This window comes from Gavia stellata, chromosome Z, assembly GCF_030936135.1.
Source record: "Gavia stellata isolate bGavSte3 chromosome Z, bGavSte3.hap2, whole genome shotgun sequence".
Lineage (NCBI taxonomy): Eukaryota > Metazoa > Chordata > Aves > Gaviiformes > Gaviidae > Gavia > Gavia stellata.
In genome coordinates this window covers 56181490-56200426 of record NC_082637.1, presented here as the reverse complement: position 1 = coordinate 56200426, position 18937 = coordinate 56181490, and the positions used below count along the sequence as shown (strand labels likewise).

The following is an 18937-nucleotide window of genomic DNA, read 5'->3' as shown; positions in this document are numbered from 1 at the left end:
GGGCAAGATCTTCAGCTAATAGAGGAGCAACACCAATTTTTCATCAGCTGAGGATCTCATGCCACACAGGCATAAGCAATAAGTAGTTTTAACAACTCAGTTAATTATTAACACTCAATTAATACACAAAAATATGTATTTTTTTTTATTCTGCAACTTTTGCATTTAATTTCAAAGGATTTTTCCAGACTTTGGAAACAAAACATATGCAAAGTACGATACAAGCATAAAACCTGTAACCAGAACTAAAAATGCATCTCAAACAAGGCACAACCACTACTTGATAAAACACAGCAACACAAAAAACTCTAGGGTTGGAAGTGCAGAATGTGGCAGTTTGTTGAAACTACAAAGACATTTAGCACCAGGAGGTAGGATACATTGTTTGATTTTAGCCAGAATCCTGGTATTAACACTCACTTATTTTATGACTAAAAGTACTTAAATGGAACAGCATCTGTTTCCCATTAAAAAGGTTGCCTACAAAAATTGAACTCATGGATTTTCAAAAAAATTTGGTCAAGCAGTGCTCTATCCTCTTGTCTGGGTGAAAATGAACTTTGATTCAACTTCAACAATATTTCAAAGCCACCACCTTTTATTGCATCCTGACTACACTGAAAACTGCCACATCCTACTGTGTTTCAGAATGAGGGCTCCAGTTCCTTGACAGGTGTTTATTTATTTAGCTCACAGCAATGCTGTAAAAATTAGGTAATAGTGTTCGTAAGGCACACTGAAGATGAAATTTATTATTACTAGAGAAGGCTCCAAAGCTGAATAGTAACTTGAGAGACACGGCAGATCAGATCCAAATTAGGCACTCTAGCCTCAGTACCAAGTTGGACACAGAAGTGAACAGGGCTTTTTCCAACTGTGGCAATTTCATAACAGCCACTCTCATGAGAGCTCAGCCCCACGGAAATACCCTGAGAAAGCTGAACTCTTTACCAGATGAAAGTGCTACAAATTTCCTAGGGGTCTACTCACACCAAGCTCAGTGTGAGAAGTCTCTGTCCTGGTCTCTCAACCAACCTCAGACTGTAGCTTAAGTAAACCAAATGCAGTCTTCCACAAATCAGGCAATTTACTGAGATTCTGAGATGAGAAGTTACCAAGAACAAATCCAGAAATTGTGTCAGAGTGGAAAACATAGAAATAAATGCAAATTGAAGTTAACACTGAGCATAAGTTTTTGGCAACATAATGCTGGTATTAGCAAGCTGTACTGATAAGGTTGCATACAAAAAGAGGGAGATAATAGGAGAGTGTGAAAGGTGTAATTGTTTTACTTAACACTCTCCATTTTATTCGCTGATTCAAAATAAAAGTAATTGTTGACAGATGAGGCTGAAGACTGTTAGGAGACTAAAGAAAGCACCAGAACTTTTTAATACTGTCGTGCTTCTGCAGAACATGCCAACATTACTTATACGGTGACAAGCACAGTAAGCAATTCTTGTTGTCTTTTTAGAGACAAGTTAACAGCAAGATAAAGACGGTGCCTTTAAGGTACAGTAATTTGGTATCTGTTGGAATAGCTGTGTTGCTAATTGTAGATATGGGCACTGTTGGCTTCCCTGCATGCAGTCAAACCATTAGCTGGCATGATCAGGTTAGCTGGTCTTAAAGCAACCAAAACGCCAGTGCAGCCCTTCACCAGTGCAGACCAATGCTGACATACTTGTGATTCTCCTCATGTGTTTTTAACAGGGCTCATACAGTCTTCTGTGATAGAATTCTCAGAAATGTTTTTCTCAAGCTCCTGTCACCTAGTATCGAGCAGACACTACAGCAAGGCCATATTTAACATAACACTCCATGGGTTTTTTCAATTCCACTTTCAAAGGAGCTTCAGTCTTTCCCTCCCACCTCCATACACACCTAAAATCCAAGCTGGCATAATTTTAAACCTCTCACTTCAAAAGCACCTCAGCAGAAGGGAAGTTCAGACCAAAACCAGGCACCAAAGCCCAGTTCTGCAGAATCAGAAGACAGTGATGCACATTATGCTGTATCTGTATACCCACCTCAACCTCTAAGCGAATCATGTAGTAACTGTGCTGTTACAGACAAATAAACCTCTGAAAGTTCATGGACAGCCCCATGGGAAACAAGTATGGTTTTCCTGGTAACAGATTTAATGCTGCAGCAGACCTTTGTGCCTAAATCTCTATCAATATCGCTTTATTACTTTAATCTCATCTCTGGCTTCAAAATATTAAGGAAAGTAGCAGTAGACTCTATTGAAAGTGGTAACTGTGCAAATGCGTAATTCAGCAAACTTCATGCCACTTCACTAATAAAAGCTGCATAGCTAACTGCCCAACACACAACTTGGGACCCACACTGCCATAGAAAGTCTTCCCTACCTATGCCAATCTCTTGACTGTCAGCCTCCCAGTTTCAGTTTAGGACAGAAAAAGTAATGGACCTATTGGATTCACACAGAAACTTTAAGTCCCTTACTACAATTAGTGGACAAAGTGCCCTTCCAAGAATGTTTTGGAAAGGTTTTTCCAGAACATCTGCAGTTGCCTGCACAACTTCCATTCACTTACCAAAAAAAAAATAAAAAAATCTAAGGACACTCAGGTCTGTACCTGCTCATAGATCCAATGATTTGAAGAAAAAATTTATTAGGCGACTGTGGGAAACTACCATGTGTACCTGAATCTCCTAACTGCCCAATCAACAAGGCACACTACAAAACCCTTTGTGCAATCCAAGTACCCAATACAGGCGGCTTGTTCCACTTGCTCCATCCTGACAGATTGCATCTGACCAAAGCAGAAAACACACTGGTTCCCCACGCAGGCCTGGGCTCCCCTTCCTGGCTGGATGCTTTGGGCTGGGAGGCAGCAGCAGGCAGGAATGCCCTGCGGAGTTCTGCTGAGGGCTAACACAGAGTAACCCGTACTGAAAACACAAAGGTAAAGCAGCCTTCCTACCCGCCCCTATGAGTCAAGATCTCTCTACTGATACCACAGGGCAGCATTTTTGGCAACCTCTTCCCCAGCCTAAAGGAAAGGCAAGGACCTGTGCGTCATGATGGAGCACAGTATCAGAGAACCCAGCTGTGTATTTACCTGCAACCATGCGATAGCGGGAATGCCACTCTGCCACAGTTGGTGTCTGCAGGTGTTTCCGGGGGTGAAGGCCACCTGGACATATGGTTTGTTAGTCCTCATTCTAGCCTGGCTGGTTTTTACTAGGATTCTTCCCAAGGGAAGTCAGGGAGGAAACCAGCTTAATTAGGGAGAGATAGGCAGGTATAAGTATCAATTCAAATGTTTAGCTTGAGGGTGTGGGGTAATTTTTGTTAGGGAGAAGACACTGAGGAGGGAGTTAGCTATCACCTTAATGTCATCTAGCAGATAATGTACAACATCCTGCTTCCCTGAGCACCCTGATAATCATACAGCAGGAAACACGCCACCAGAAAGCCTCTCCCAAGGCTGCTTTTCAGCCCAAGACCTCCATCATCCTTTACCTCTTAAAATAAAAGTAGCACTATTAGGACTGACCAGACAGGCTGCAAACTCCTTCAGTCTCAACATCTGTCTGTGCAGCCGGGTGCAACATCAGCAGAGGATGACACCCAGCTGATGTTTCTCCTACATCATGAACAATGATGATCCAGCAAACAACTGGGAAAGGCAGGGCACATGTGGAGTAATAGCCTGAGATGTGATGCAATTTCTTAGGCCATGTTTGTTTCCCGCTGCCTATTTCATTGCTCCATTTTTGTTTAGTTGGGTTGGTTTCAAGAAAAACAGAAACATGCTCTTTGGGATCACTGAAAACTAAGAGCAATGAAGTAAACACCAGCTAGACTGGCTTATATGTGCAACTGTTAGCAACCAAAGAAGGCGGCTTTAATTTTACCTGTTGATTTATTAGCCCATGGCACTGCAGAACAAAGTATTTGGAAGCCCTGTAGAGAGAAGGAAGAAATAAAGTGTGCCTCAGAGCCAACAGCAAGCTGTATGGCCACCTTTCAAAACAGGAGGAAAGCTTGTTTCCTGCAAACACTGTATCCTCTGCTAAAATGGCATTGAGGCCAGTTGCAAATCCAGCATCTGAGAGCAGTGAGCCAAACCTACTGCAGGTGGCAATCCCAGCAGGCATGTCATGCTCTTGGAAGTTCCGTCACCAAGGTCTTTGACTCTCTGTTCTAATTTGTACTCTGCCTTATCATGAGTGTTGAAGACCTTGGTGACATTGCTGGACAGAGATGTAACAAATGCTGGGAAGGAGAGGGCACCTGGCACCTGCCTGCAAAATTGATTATGTTAAGGTATGTGTGTGCTTGCACGTAGATTTCACTGCTCAGGGCTTGCTGAAAGTGGCCATAGAACAGCTGCACCCATACAGCATGACAGTTGCCTGTGCTGAACTCCCTCACACCACCAGTTAGTGTGGTGTGGCCAGAAAAGTTGCCACATGAAGCAAGGGTGGGCTGTTCCCTACTGATAACACCTTCCCCTCTCTCTGTCAGAGAGCTCTTCTGGAGCTCCAAGCAGAGAACAGGATCCACTGCTCAAACTCCTGGACAAACAGTCCTGTTACGAGGGATTACCTCCCATCTCATCAAGAAGTGACTAAGCTACAAAGCCTGTTGGCATGAGCACACAGCACTACCTGAGCAAAATCTTAGTGTCCTACCTTGTCTTTAACCAAGACACTGACTTGCAGGCACCTCTGTAACCACCCTGTCATCTTAAGCAAGTCTCCCTCCCCCAGGGTTCAGCACATGCCTAATTTCAGATCAGACAACACTAACAGTCACTCCTTGTGAGGGTTGTTTTAAAGAAGCTTGAAGTGAAAGGACTTTGGCAAATGCTCTCTAAACAGATTCAAACATCTGAAGCCAAATACAGACATACATACTCTGCATGACCAGCATTAGAACAAAATCTATACCACAGCTCCTATTTGTATGCTAGTAGTGGAAGATCACCTCCTGAAGCCTGTTTCAAACCCATCAGGCAGCAGTGGAAAGCGTGTGTGGAAGCAGGACATCACACCAGCGTGAGAGGGGATGAGGGAGCTGCAGACTTCAGCAGAGCCCACATCACGCAACAGGGAGCATACAGTTCTTCCCACTGGGGAAACAATGAGCTGCAGAGCTGCATCTGTCTGCACCACTGATTCACGGGGATTCAGATCCAGGCCAGAGCTGGAACAGAGGACGTATTACAAATGTTTTCAATTATTAGCTCATCAGGTAATTAGCCTTCCTGCTAATTAGAGTAATACATGTATGAAGGCGGTGCTTTCAGATTTGGAGGTGTGCTTATATCTGACATCCACTCCTACCGTCTTCTTAGGTTCCCAGAGTCACTGGAGGAAATGTCCTACAGAGGAAAGGATTTAAGCATCTCTCACACCTCATCATCAACTGCAGCTGAAGAGTTGACCTGTAGTTCCCTTCCTTGCACAGGAATTAAGCACCACTAAGCATAAATACACAAGTACTTCTAAGATTAGAGGATGCTGTTCTATGCATGCTGTCAGAGAATGAATCAGGCAGCCGAGGAGTGGGCAGCAGCGACCCCCAAGTTGGAGGCTTTGTAAATGAGCATAATATGAGAAGGACAAACAAGCTTTGTTCCCTATAAGCCTTACCAACAATGGGCAGTCTGTCATGCTAATGACACAGAGGCTTGATTTTTTTTATTACACACTTGAAATATTTTATTACAGAAATACAATCTTTGATGACTGGTCTGAGGCTTATTTTTGCAGTCAGTCCACTAGTCATTATAGTATAGAGAAACATGAGCCTTCTGACTTTCGACTTAGACAATACTCCCTATGCGAAATGCTTCTTGGAATCACTCCTCCCCCTCAAACCCTCCCAGCAATGACAGCTTCGGCTTATGGCTTTCATAGTTTTCTTGTAAACATCTATGTCTGATGTTCATTGCATGTTTCATACAAAACACCAGTATCAACTCTCATTGGAAGAGCTAACTTGCAGATACTACTGCAAGCCTGAAGTGTAAAATCCAGTTACAATATCCATCATTATGACAGAGCGAGCTTGTTCCCACAAGACCACCAAGTCAAACCAAGGGTTTGAAGAGGTCCATGAAAAACAGTATTAAACCTCTCCTTCGGAAATAGTCATCTTAGCTCATTTTGGCTGTGTTCATTATGTGTCCATCTCTGCACCCTCTCCCCATTAAAACTGCTGCAGATTTAGGTAAAGCATGACAATGCTGCTTAACAGTTCTCAGAGTAAAAAGTGGGGAGCCTGGCAGCACAGATATTGAGCCCAGCAAGAAGGCGTGTCCCTTACACATAAAAGTATCAACTAATGCTCAAAGAGTCAGTAGACCACAGTATCACCTGCAGATCTCATCACATCAGGATTCTGCATAGCCCTGAAGGGGAAAGAGGAGGGTTATATATCCAAGACAAATCACTTGCACAGTTCATGTCGGTACATACAGCCACCACACATCTGCCAACCTGTCACTAACAATACAGATTATTTCAAAGTGATCTGCAAGGTACTGAGCAACACAGGAAAAGATGTAAAAAACACCACCTCTGCTTTAAAAGTGTGCTCAGGACGCATCAGACATGAAACTATTCACATCATACCAGGTCAGATATTTTTCTTCCTGGTGCCTGCCTGAGCCACACTCAAATCAAGAGAGCTAGGAAGAACCACAACTGTAAAACAAGGGACAAGTTTCATGAAACACTACAATACTACCTACATTCAAAGAGCTCCACATGCCTGGATAGAGGCTGTAGGTGCAGACACTCGATGGCTGTGTTCCCTGCTCTATTTCCCTGCTGTATTTCTTTCTAAACCATTACTTTCCATCACTTCCAATAGACACATAGAGCACTAACACAGCAGCCAAGAGAAATAATCTTTCAGAGAAGAGTACCCCAAAAACATCTAACAAGTTGCCATGTCAGAGACCTGGCAATAATGAGAGACCTGCCACATTTCCTAAGACTAGACAGAGCTGTCTCATGTCCCAGCTCTGCTGCAAGCTTCCCGTGTGATCTCACGCTAATCACTTATTCATCTGCACGGGACAGGAAAGCACACCAGACCTTCTTGTGCAAGCTAAAAATGGAAGGATTCTCATTTTTCACTGCAAATGGGGCTGTGCAAACCCCCAAGACAAAACATTTTCTTTTGGACCTTGCCATTCAAAATCCTGCCAGACAATAGCAGAGAATGAAGTACCCTACACCAAACAGTCACACAGAAACAAAAAAAAAAAAAAAACAGAAGGGAAATGGAGATTTCATTGTCAGATAATAATCAACTTTGAATTTGTAAACTGGAGGCCAACATCAGCTTTTCCTCATCTGTGTTCTTCCAGCACACTTGCCTCTGGAGCTCATGGGGTAGAGCGCTAAATTGTAGCTACATTGCGTTCACTGTTTCACTGACCAAATAGCAAAATAACTAGTGTTTTCCAAAAAGACACACTACTTGGACCCCTTTGAGAAAGTCAGCATTTTAACTTCAGCAGGCTGATTGTAATTTCACATCCAAAACAGCTGCTATTCTTGGCATTACAGACCACCCCTTTTCTCTTCTGCTGAAGAAGCTAAAGAGTACACAAAGCTCTGACACAGGAGAGGCTTAAGGTATTCTGCAGGATTGGAAAGGGTTTGATGAGCTGTAAATTATAACCACGCACATTCCCATTATGGTACATTTTTGGAAATTTACACACATGCAGAATTAACCACACCAGAAATGCCAGACGTAGGTGGCTCTTTCTACCATGCTGTTACCTGAGCCAGAGAAGTTTCCCAGCTTGCGCAGTTTTCCCAGGACCTTCTGGACATCCTTTATGCTCGTGTCCTGTTGGCTGTACAAGAGTAACCTCTTGGCATCTGAGAACAGGCGGGAAACACTGGTGACGGGAAAACACAAAAACAACCAGCAGTCATCAGCTCTGTGAGCCAGCATCCACAGATACAGTTTTACATCCCAGTTCCAAAGTTCAGTTATGCCACTGCCCTCTCCAATACAATAAGCCCTTTCTTCAGTGACCACCCTGGGACAAACCAAGGAGCCTAATAAAAGACTGCTGCTAATGCAAGGTCAAACAAAGTTACATCGGGAACCTCCATGCGTTTGAAAGCTTTTATTTAAGACTGGGATGGAGAGGGCCTCCTGCTGCCTGTAAACTACTTCCTCTCAGAAGCACAATAATCTCAGTATGTCCTTGCTCCTTTCAAATGCTTCTCCAGGTTGCAGACACATTTTACTCTGCATTAAGCCTAACTGGCCTGTCAGTATGAATGCAGCAAGCAGGCCAGGGTATAAGGAAGTTGGCCATAAATCGAGCTGTCTGCAACACATTAGCCAGTAATAAATGACAAATGTCAGGGAGCATCCCCCAGACCTGCTCTTCAACTGCCTCTCACTCTACTCTGTCCATCTCAGAGGTTCATTAACCAGGGATAGAGGTTCTCTGAAAAAAACAGCTTATGCCTTGCCTTTTTATGGGCCAAATTCTGAGCAACCAATAGGAGAACGGACTCAGTCCTCGCCAGGCAGAGCTTTTCACTTACCAAGAGCTTCAACTGCTTGGATTCAGGGATACTGCACGTCTACCAGCTCTCCGCTAGCCCCTCTGAACTTGGTAGCTGGAGAGCTTGGTGCTTCAGTGCCAGCAGCAACAGCAAAACCCTCCATAGTGTAGGGTTACACAACTAGGTGGCGACTTCCAAATATCCCTTTTCCACACGTTGCCCCCAGAACAAAGATCAGGAAAAAGCAGGCAGACTCACATGGAGGCATTGAAGTTTCCAACAATACCAGGGGATTCCCCAGGAGTTGGGTAGCGGAAACAAGGGTTGTTAGCATTGCAGATGATCCCCTGTATCCATGGCAAGGTTCCTGCTGAAGGCATAGCTTTGTTTGGGAAGTGACCTAGAACAGAAACACAAGATTTAGGAGACACACACAGGATACAAGCCACTACTACACAGCACTGCATTTGAAGGACAAAGCTCACCCTGTGCTGGTTACTGCCCCAAAGTGCTTGTGAGAGAGCAAACCAGCAAACACTAAGAAGGGTTGAGCTCATGTCAAGTTCCCCACACAGCTCTGGCATCCTCCACTTAAAAACTACACTTTGTTAAGCCTGTAGGAGAAGCTCTTTGCTATGCTTGTCTTTGCAGCATTGTTTTTGGCCATACTGACAAGCATGACAGTATTTCTTACTGAGGAATGCCCAACAGCAGGCAACTCCAAATCCTGGCAGTAGTGAGCACATGCACACACATGCTTTCTAACCAGCTGTGGTTCTCTGAATTTGTATGCTTAACTAACACAAGGATTTGGCTTGAGGCCACATGGACAGCACCAATCAAGGTCTGGGTTCTGAAGACCCGTAACATTTCTATTCAGGCCTCTTGGTTTTCAAAATCCACTCACCTCAATTAAACACACTGCAAACATCAAGCAAAGGGTCAGCAATTGTGGGGTGGGTGCCTACATTGGTTTCCCCAAGATAAGTATGCCATTGCTGCCTCATATTGGCTTGATTTCTAGACAGTCTTAAAACTTCAGAGTTCCTAAAGCATTTAGGCACCTGCCTGACATATTTCAAATCTTTTTCCTGAAATCTAACTCCCACTACTAAAGACCTACTTAAGTCATAGCCCAGAGTTTACGTCCTGTTTAGATTCTGCATTCTGATGAAGAGTTAAAGCAGTAACAAACTGCTCGTGGCAGATCTCCACCAGTACGCCAGTCGGGCACTTGTGAATCCCTTACCCTCCAACAACAGGGCAAGAAAGGCTTGCCTTCAGTAATCCTGCACCTTAGACAAGCAGTCAGGATGCTTTCTGCAGATGAACTCACTTCCTCACCCCCACACGAGGGAGGGGAGCGCGGAGGAAGGTTATGCCCTTTCCTCAGTATCTCTCACAGCTACTCAAAGCAGCTACTCAAGGCTTTGACCATGAGAAGCACATTCTCTCCTCTGGTGCCCACCTCGTCCTTGCAGCATGCCTGCAATCACATGGGGGGCTTGGTCCCTACCTCCACAGCCACAATGGAGGTACCAAAGCCCAGGAGGAAGAGAGGTCAAAGCTGCTGAATTACAGCAAGGCTGTTTAATGTAGGTGACTGAAGGAAGACGGGGAGCTTATCAGCCCTCCCTGGAGAATGCCAAAGACTCTGTCCAGGAGAAAGGTGAAGGAACTGAAGGTTCATTGTTTCCAGTACCCCGGGGGACTGTTTGTTCCCAGTTTTCTGTTTAAAATAGAAAAGCTATTTACCTGAGCTCTCTGGCTTTTGTTTCATTTTGCTTTTTTGTTCTTCTTGGCTGAGGGGCTTGGGGGATCAGGCGGAAGAGGAAAAATGCTAAGACTTTCAGATTCTTTTTGTAAAATTTCCCAGAGAATCACCTTGTCTCTCCTCCCTACTTCTATTTTACATGGCTAAGAACTCAAGGAATCTATTGAAAGCAATATGAAAAGAGGAAGGGTGCACAAGAATTCATAGTAACTTTTACATACAGTGATGCATGTAACAGCAGTTTCTCAAAGAGTAAAGCAGGAATCTGCCAGTTTTCAGTCAGAGGAGTTACACAGAAAACACAGTGTAACAGCACACTGTTTCCAATAACACTGCTGCAAACACCTAGCTTTCCACTAGAGGTTAAAGTCACTTTTCATCAGATTTTTTTTTTTTTCACATATGAAGTGCATTTTGAATACCTTAAAGGGTCACAGGAACAGAAAAGTCAAGCTCCACAAGGCACAAGTCAGTAATACTGCTCAATAGCAAGCTGAGTTGTCTTCTCTGGCTGGTCTGGTGAAAGCTGTGTAACTATCACTTAAGACCTAGTAAAATTTTCCCCCATGTTTTCAGAAGAAGGTTCCTCACACTAGGCCAAGCTGCTATAAATAAAAAATCCTGACTGGAAAGTTGACCACAGAAACAGCCCAATCCTTGGTAGTTCTTCTCCTCAAACAGGAAAAGAGAACTGAAAATCTTATCTGTTTGTTGAAAAAGACTACACCATTAAAATACTGAGGCTATCTGGAGGCTACAAGGCACTTGCATGCAGCTCTGTTGCTGCTATCGTTAGGCATTACCTGCAAGTGATTTCATAACAGCATACAGCACTGCCACTACAGATAACAATCCTGTTTCCCTTAAGGCATCCACAGGGTTGCCACAGAGTTCACTATGAACTCAAGGTTTCTTTCTATCTCTGCTCACAGTTCAGCAAAAAAATGTTCTACTATACAACACATCCGTATCTGTCAGCATATAAGTGAGTGTTCAATAAAACCAATCCAGACTTAAATGAAATAATTTAGTTACCTGTTCTCAGAAGCTTTTAGAAAAATAGAGAGGAGTTAACCATAAGAAGTGAATTAAAAAGTTACCAGATGCCCTACACTCTACAATTCCTGATGACAACATCGGGAGAAGGCAGACAAAACAATGTCAGTCAACATAAATGGGAAAGAAAAAGGGCTGCAGGTGAAAGACTCAACTCTACTTGTAACACCAGGGTGCTAGAGCAAAGGATTTACAAGGAGGCTAATGACTAACAAGCCCAGTCTAAACAGCTCTATGAAAAGGCAGCTCTTGCTAGGTTTGAGTTTCTATACAGCGCTGCCACAGCTGAGACAAATTACCATCAAGGCTGCTAGATATTTATACCAGCTGAGTAGACTGCTCACTACTTCTCTTCAGCCTCATGTCCATATTACACATATCTCTAATGCCACTGTAACATTCAGTCAGAAAAGGCAATTCAAATGCTATGCAGCAAAGTACAATATTTAGTTTAGGAAAGCTTCAATTACCCTGCCAAGCACTATAGAAAGTTAGTTAGGCAGTACATGGGACCAGCAGTGTCCAAAGTGTAATGGGAAACTGCAAACATCATTAACACTTCAGCTTTGAAAGGATCTTTGCTAGCTCGAAAGCCTAGCAAGCAGCATAAAATGCCCCAGCCACTGCAAAGAACCACAAGGGTAAGTGCTGTAAGAGCTAGTTCTTTACCCATTTTAAGAATGAAACACTTCAGAGTGCCCTCTAGAATCATGTTGTGCTGACCCTTAAACCTTACCTTGCAGTAATCAGGCAAAGGAAAGATAAACAAAGAGCTCTTCCACAGTCAGCTAATTGCAGTATGAGGCTCTCACCAATCACAGTAAGACAAATAAACAAGTCATGCTTCCTAAATCAAATGGCAACCAACACAGAGGCCTAAAGATTGTCATTGGCAAAGCAAGAATAAGCTTCCTTTGAAAGAAAAGGAGAAATGTGCCCATTTGGGATGTAAAGAGAAAAATAGAATAGTTTTTCCCCACAAATGTATAACTGCTGTATCTACTGAATACAGAACTGACAGTCTAATGGTTAGAAGGAATGGAATTGCTCTTGTGCTCTTAAATGTGATACATTAATTCATATTACTGCCTGAAAATGAGATTGCTTTCTTACAGATCTAAACACTCCTTTCTTTTTATACTAAGTCACATACAGATGAACAATGAGAAATAAGACTTGGGTTCTGTGTGGGTTTTGCAGACTTGCACAGTTCTACAGCAAATTCTCTGCTAATACATTATAAATGCAAGAAAAGAGAAATGGCAAGAAAAACAGCAGCAATGTGCAGTACTGGAGCAACAGTAACATGTCAGAACACACTGCAGTCCCCAAGATGGAAGGAAAGGAGCCATTAAAACTTCCCTAAAGATTTCTGACTGAAGTATGCAACCACTGCTCCTGCTCTTTGCGTCTTGCCAGCTGCATTATTACCTTCCAACCATGAAACAACAACCATTCTGGGTGCAGCTGCTGTGTTTGGTACTTACATTCATGCTGCTCATAGGGCGGATATGAAAGTCTTACGGAGATCAGGATGAAGAAGATAAACAGAGGCCAGGCAACTTCGATCAGCAGCTGGAACTGGAAACAATAAAGACAAAGTATTAAGACATCATATTTAAAATACAGGACAGAACAGAGGTTCCAGAACAATCCACTTGTAAGCCAGGACCGTTTTGCAAGCACTGCCTCACTTTGCTTTGCCTGTGCATTCCAGGACCAAGAGTTTTGTTTCTCCAGCTTCAGAGGATAATCTGCAAAGAATTGCAAGCTTTTCTCATTTATATGTGCCAGTTATGGGACTAAACTGGATCTGCTTAAGAGCTATTTTTGGCTTTTTATAGTTCTTTTTGTCCCCTGACTGAAAGAAACCTCCCAATGAATCTTCCCAGCAATGAGCTGAATTTTTTGCCTCATATTTTAGAGGTAGTGGGAAGTACTTGCATCCCATTCTCACAGTAAACTATTGAGTTTCTACCCTAACATATCAGGTGTGGAAATTGTGCCGGTGCATAGCTATGCCAAGTATTTCAGTTTCAGTGCTGCAGAGGTATATTGGTATCAGGAAAGCAGAGGTACTAAGATTAAGCTCGTGCCCAGTTATTGTTTTGTTCTAATGTACATTTGTTTCCAAAGGTGGGCACCCACTGGTCCAGAGTACCTACAGACAGGCAGTGAGTGTCAGGTAAACATATAAGGAACTCAGATATTTAGAGGGACTAGACAAGAATATAAGAAAGGCCTGCTATTAAATGCAGAGCATTTTTTAGACAGGGAAGTGAAGCACAGAAAGATTCACTGAGATGTGCCACATCCCACAGAAGCATGTGGACAAAGCAACGCTTCAGCCTAGAGCTTCTGAGACACAAGGTGAGGTTTCCCAGGCTTGAGCTTCACCAGCCACACCCCTCCTTTCCCACTCCAGAAAGGCTTCCTCAACATGCATTTTAGGTAAGCCATGAGACAAGGAAAAACTGAAAGCTTTTTAAGCTGCTACTTCTTATGTTCTTCCTCCTTTGGGAGAGGGAAACCAGTGTTTTCTCAGTCAAGTAAAGAGAAATCTCTTCCCCTTCTTTCCTGGAAAACCCCATTTTTTCTAATAAGATGTCTACAGCATTCTTATTACAAGCCAGATAGGATAAGACCTGCACCCCAGTTGGAGAGAGAATCCCCACAAATGTGTTTTCCCATGTTACCCCATGAACAGCTAAAATTAGGCTCTTGTCACTCAGTACAAGGCGTTCCATACAAACTTTGAGGTGAGACTTCTAGGTGACTACTGTACCTCAAAATAATCTCACACTGTAGAAACAGTGCATTAAAACAAATGCCACTTGATCCAGCAGAGGAAACCATCTAGGATGGCTCTTCACAGACACCCTTAATGGCTGACATCCAACCAAATGGCAACCCTCTCTAAAAGACATAAAAATTGAGCATCAGAGTCTCCCAGGCACTCCTGGTAACAGTGCCAGGCTCTCCAAGATGAGTTTGGGATATTGCTTCCCACCTGACATACTGTACGACTACTAGATGAGAAACTCCACTGAGACCACATTAACAAAGATGCCAGGAAGATGCCTCAGTATCTTTGGTCTCTGTTTTTACAGTAAATAATGTAGTGCCAGCACAAACACAGCCATTAACAGTGACAGCCTGGTTCCTTCTACATTAAACAGTGGTCTGGCTCCCAGAGATGCTCAGACACTGACAACTTGTCTACTCCTTCCCTTTTCAGGATCCCCTCACAGCTGCTGCCAGGATGGCATAGCAGGACTTTTTCTCCTCTTGACAGAAAGGTGGCTGTGAAACCAGGACAAGCCATTCCCTCCACCAGCATCGACAGCCATGCTCTGGCACACATGACAGCCCTCTGCCACCCTGGCTGTGGGCAAGGAGCATATGCTGTGAGCGACTGCCACTACAGTCTTTGGGGAAGAACGGTGTCAGCTAGGCTTGTGGAGGCTTTTCAGGACGACCATGGTGGCCAGATAGCCCCTCGCAGCCCTGCAACTGCTACAGAACCAGCAAGAAAATGCTGCCCTTGAGACCAAGCCACAGCTTGCTCAGAGAAATAGCCCCAGCCCAGCCCCAGCCACACCACGCTGGGGTGGACAGCAGTGCCCGAATGGCCCCTGTTGAAGGGGGAGCCTGGCCACCTGCACATATAGCTCCTCGTCTGCATGCCTGATTATGGTTAATTACACAATCAAGACCACATGTGGGCTGCATGCACAGCACTGTATGCGTCTGCACACACAACATGTCTAACTTCACAGATTGACAGGCTCGGGAAGGACAGAGAAAGGAGGGATGCAGCTCGGACTGACCGAGTTGCACCTTTACAGCTGAAGGCTGCTGCATCATGTCGGCCACTGAAATGCTACTTTGAGAGACAGCTGGCAACTGCTGCACCAGAGGCTTGCACAGGGTCAAGCTCCATGTGTCACTAGCATTTCAATAGAGAGTTTGGACTCCGTGGCCAGCCTCTTGTGCTGTTCAACAAAACCTGAATTCTCTTCCTTTTGCTCCTAAAGGTCAGTAGGTTCCTTCCCCTACTGCTTCCCAACCTTCATGTGACAGCACTTTTCATCCACCGTGGCCTTCGCAGGACACAGAGATACTAAAGGGTACATGTCTCACTCAGGTTCATTCTAAGTAGATGCCGAAAAATCAAGTCTCCTCACCCACTTTTGTGCTGCAACTACTAGACCAGCCCAGTAAATAGTGAAATGAATCTTCAAACCTCCAACCCCTCTGCCACCTCCACTCCATCTGGAGTTGAAGGAGGAACATCCCATTTGCACACGGCAGGTGAATTCAGAGGCAGCACTTGGCCAAGAACAAACTGAGGCCAGTCCCCGAAGCATGCCCAATTTATACCAGTTGGCTGATGATGCAGGATACCATTAAACATTGAGATTTACACTGTGTCAGCAAGAAATCTGTTGAGCAATGACTAACCAAACTATCACCCCATCTCACTGTCAACCACCCTCCCCACCTTTATGGTCCAATTTCAATGCAGGGAGCTACCAGCAGCTGACCCGTCTCTCCATGCAAGTTTGAGGTGTCTCCTCATTTGCCAGACAGCAGGGAGAGAGAAATGTTTTTACACACTGACCCCTGAACATGATTTTTCTTTCCTCCTCTCCCCCACTCCAGTGCTGTTGGAACTTATCCAGTACAAAGTAACGCTTAAATTGCACACGTCAGGCTGAGCTTTGAACCCAGCTTTTGCAATGCAGCCCAAACTCACAGTAGCCAAGGAGAAGGTTCAGTGGGAAGCAAAGGCTAGCCCACACTTCTTGTGGGAAGAAGGGTAAGGATCAAATTATTTCTGGGCTACATCTTCAGTAAGTATAAATGGGAGAGAGGCATCACCAGCACACCCAGCTCAAGGACACTGGTCTCCTAACAGTAAAGCAAATAGATGAATGACTCTGCATCCATCATAACAGCGTGGTGAGAAGAGATGTTCTGCTACTTTTCTGCCATTTTCTGTTAAGTGGCCTTCTCCTTCTGACATCTTCAGGTAAAGCCCAAATGGGAACCATTAATGAGAAAAAAGCCCACAGATATAGGAATCCCACAAAAACAAGCGATGTCTCAGACCTTCATTGTGAATTGACTAATAGTATCGGTGTGGAACAGAGACTATGAGAAGTTTCATGCCCTTTGGGCTACTTGATGGGAAGCTGGTAGAGAAGCTGCTAGAAGGTACCAAGGAATAGTTAAGCAGATCCAAGATCATGACAAACCTACAAGCAGGAAGGTGTTTTTCACTGACATACTCTTAGCCTACTGTGTTTTTGTGGCATTGCCAAAGGATCCAAATGCAGCTCTGCTGCCCAGTAAGCTAGCCTACAGCTAACTGACAGGACATGCATGCTAGACTCAGACCTCTTCAAGTAACCTTCAAACCTCATGCATTATTTTCAGAAGACCCTAACAAAAAAGCCATCATCCTCAGTATAAAACTCAACTCCTCTGAAATCTCCTCCTGGTTTAACCAGTTTAAGCATTTCTGCAGAGGATCCATCAATATCCTGCTAAAAGCAGTTTGGGAGAGGTCAAGAGTAAGGTCTCTAGTAGCTAGGGAAGAGATTGTTTTCAGCTCTAAGAGCCTAGGTTACATGGGCAAAAGCTGAGAACAGCCTATCTATCTAGTTTTGAGACTACCTTCCCCAGCTCTGCTGCAACATTCTTCTAAATTATAAGGCTGTTCACAAGGTCAGGATGCTGGCCCATACATCCAGATAGCAGACAGCCTCACTCCTTGCAGCTGGCACAGCCCACAGCCTCTCAGCTGGGCAGTCCTGTCCTGGGAGATCAAGGCTCCTGGGGTAAGGACAAAAACATGCAAATTGCATAGAAATTCCTGCCATCACTGGCAGCTCTGTATACCACAGAGGTATACAGGAAAAGTCAAAGTCAAAGATGCCACGAGCCCCCTTTGTCTGGTGTTAAGAATGGACTAATTCCAGCTCTGAATTGACTGGGCACAAGTCCTATGAAAACAAGCCTCAGACACCTGAGCAAAGACTTCAGAGACTGCCTCCATCTCCAGTGGTGAATATGATAGCCTCCCCTCCCTTGTGACTCCGAGTTTCTAAAACAACCCAGCCCCAAGCAGCTGGCAAGCACCCTGACATTTGCAGGGTTCAGAAAGCTTATCAGAGAGACCACTTTCCACTCACCACCTCAGTAACTCATGTTCCCTTCACATTCCCTACTCATACCTCCTCAAGGTCAGATTTAACAGGACAGATCCTCTGCACAGGCCTGTTGTACAGGACATGCCCTTGTCCAACACAGTTATCCCCTAAAACCCTGGAGGGGAAATAGCACATTTTCTCTGGCTTTTAACTGTCTGCAGGAATTACAGCATCCTGTGAAGTCTCATTAATGTAAACGCAGAAGAATTTTAAGAACACCATACTGGATTCATGCTCCTGTGCCTTTGTCACCACAAGGAGAAACTCTTGTTGCATATTGCCTATCTGAACAGGTACATTCCCAGACTGCTAACAGACGGTGACGCTAGCACTTAAACTAATCAGAACGCACCTTGGTAGAAGAACATCAGTTGCCTGGATTTCTCTCCATGCCAAGGTAAGACCATGTCTCATGCCAGTCACTTAAACGATACCTCCTGTTCTAAAGTTATACAACAGGCTTGGGTTTCTCTCCCTGATTACAGAGACTGAAGATGCCTGATCTTCCCTCCACCACTTCTGCCATTAGAAATGGCAGAATTTTGTTGCTGTTCTTGCAGCTTACAGCATTGAAAAGCTTTTAGACTCAAACGCACATCCCTCCAGTCTGGCAATGCCCCACCTGCAAAGCAGAGCAGGTCATAGCTCAGGTTTTCATTGTACAGCTTTTTTGCGGCACACGGCAATTGTGCACCCTCTCTGCCTGGTCCGACATGAGTGTTTCAGTACTCCAACACACTCTTACATTGGGATTCAGGACAGAAGTCTTGAGCACCTTCAAGCCCTCTGCTTTCTGTCCACCCACCACTTTCTTCAATTTGAATCGGGTCTTTCCAAAGGCAGACCAGTTGCTCTGCCAGGGACCTCTAGAGGTAAAACGTTAAGACACAGAATGTTTCCCTGTTTTGCTTGAAGAGTAAGCTACATGGCTACAACTTAGACCTCAAAAAACCCTTTGGATAATACTTACAGTCTGTCGTCTTCTGTAGGTGAAGTTCTTCCATAGCAGCAATCCCAGCTGAGTCCAGAAAGCCATCTTCCTTCAGCAAAGCCTAGAAACTCCCTTTGTGCAGCAGCAGTGGCAGTACACAGCAGAGATGTTGTGGCTGGGCATTAACTACAGGAGGGAAAAAAAAAGGAGTTGAAATGGAAAAGCTGTGTCAGTCAGAACAGAAAAGGCGACAAGACAGGGAAAGGCAGAGGCTGCATTCTGTGACCCCATGTAACCCTGCACCCCACCATGGCACTCCCCACTGCTGCCTTCTTACCCCGTGCACTCCAGGCAAGTCTCATGGGTCTCAGTAAGCTTGGATTTAGACTCACTGTCTCTTACCTCAGAGCTCCGAAGCACAAAAGAATGCAA

General features: G+C 44.4%; 1 protein-coding gene across 2 annotated transcripts in view; it reads right to left on the bottom strand.

Moving 5' to 3' along the window:
• The window catches only part of ABCA1 (ATP binding cassette subfamily A member 1), a 79313-nt gene extending 60689 nt beyond the window's left edge, over positions 1–18624 (bottom strand). For both annotated transcript variants that reach the window (XM_059834142.1, XM_009811835.2), the window contains exons 1-4: positions 18545–18624; positions 12844–12937; positions 8785–8926; positions 7780–7901 (exon numbers count right to left, since the gene is read on the bottom strand). In XM_059834142.1, the coding sequence (XP_059690125.1) occupies positions 7780–7901; positions 8785–8926; positions 12844–12937; positions 18545–18610 (424 nt within the window). In that variant the 5' untranslated portion in view covers positions 18611–18624. The remainder of the gene's footprint in view (positions 1–7779; positions 7902–8784; positions 8927–12843; positions 12938–18544) is intronic.
• Positions 18625–18937: the final 313 nt, after the last annotated feature.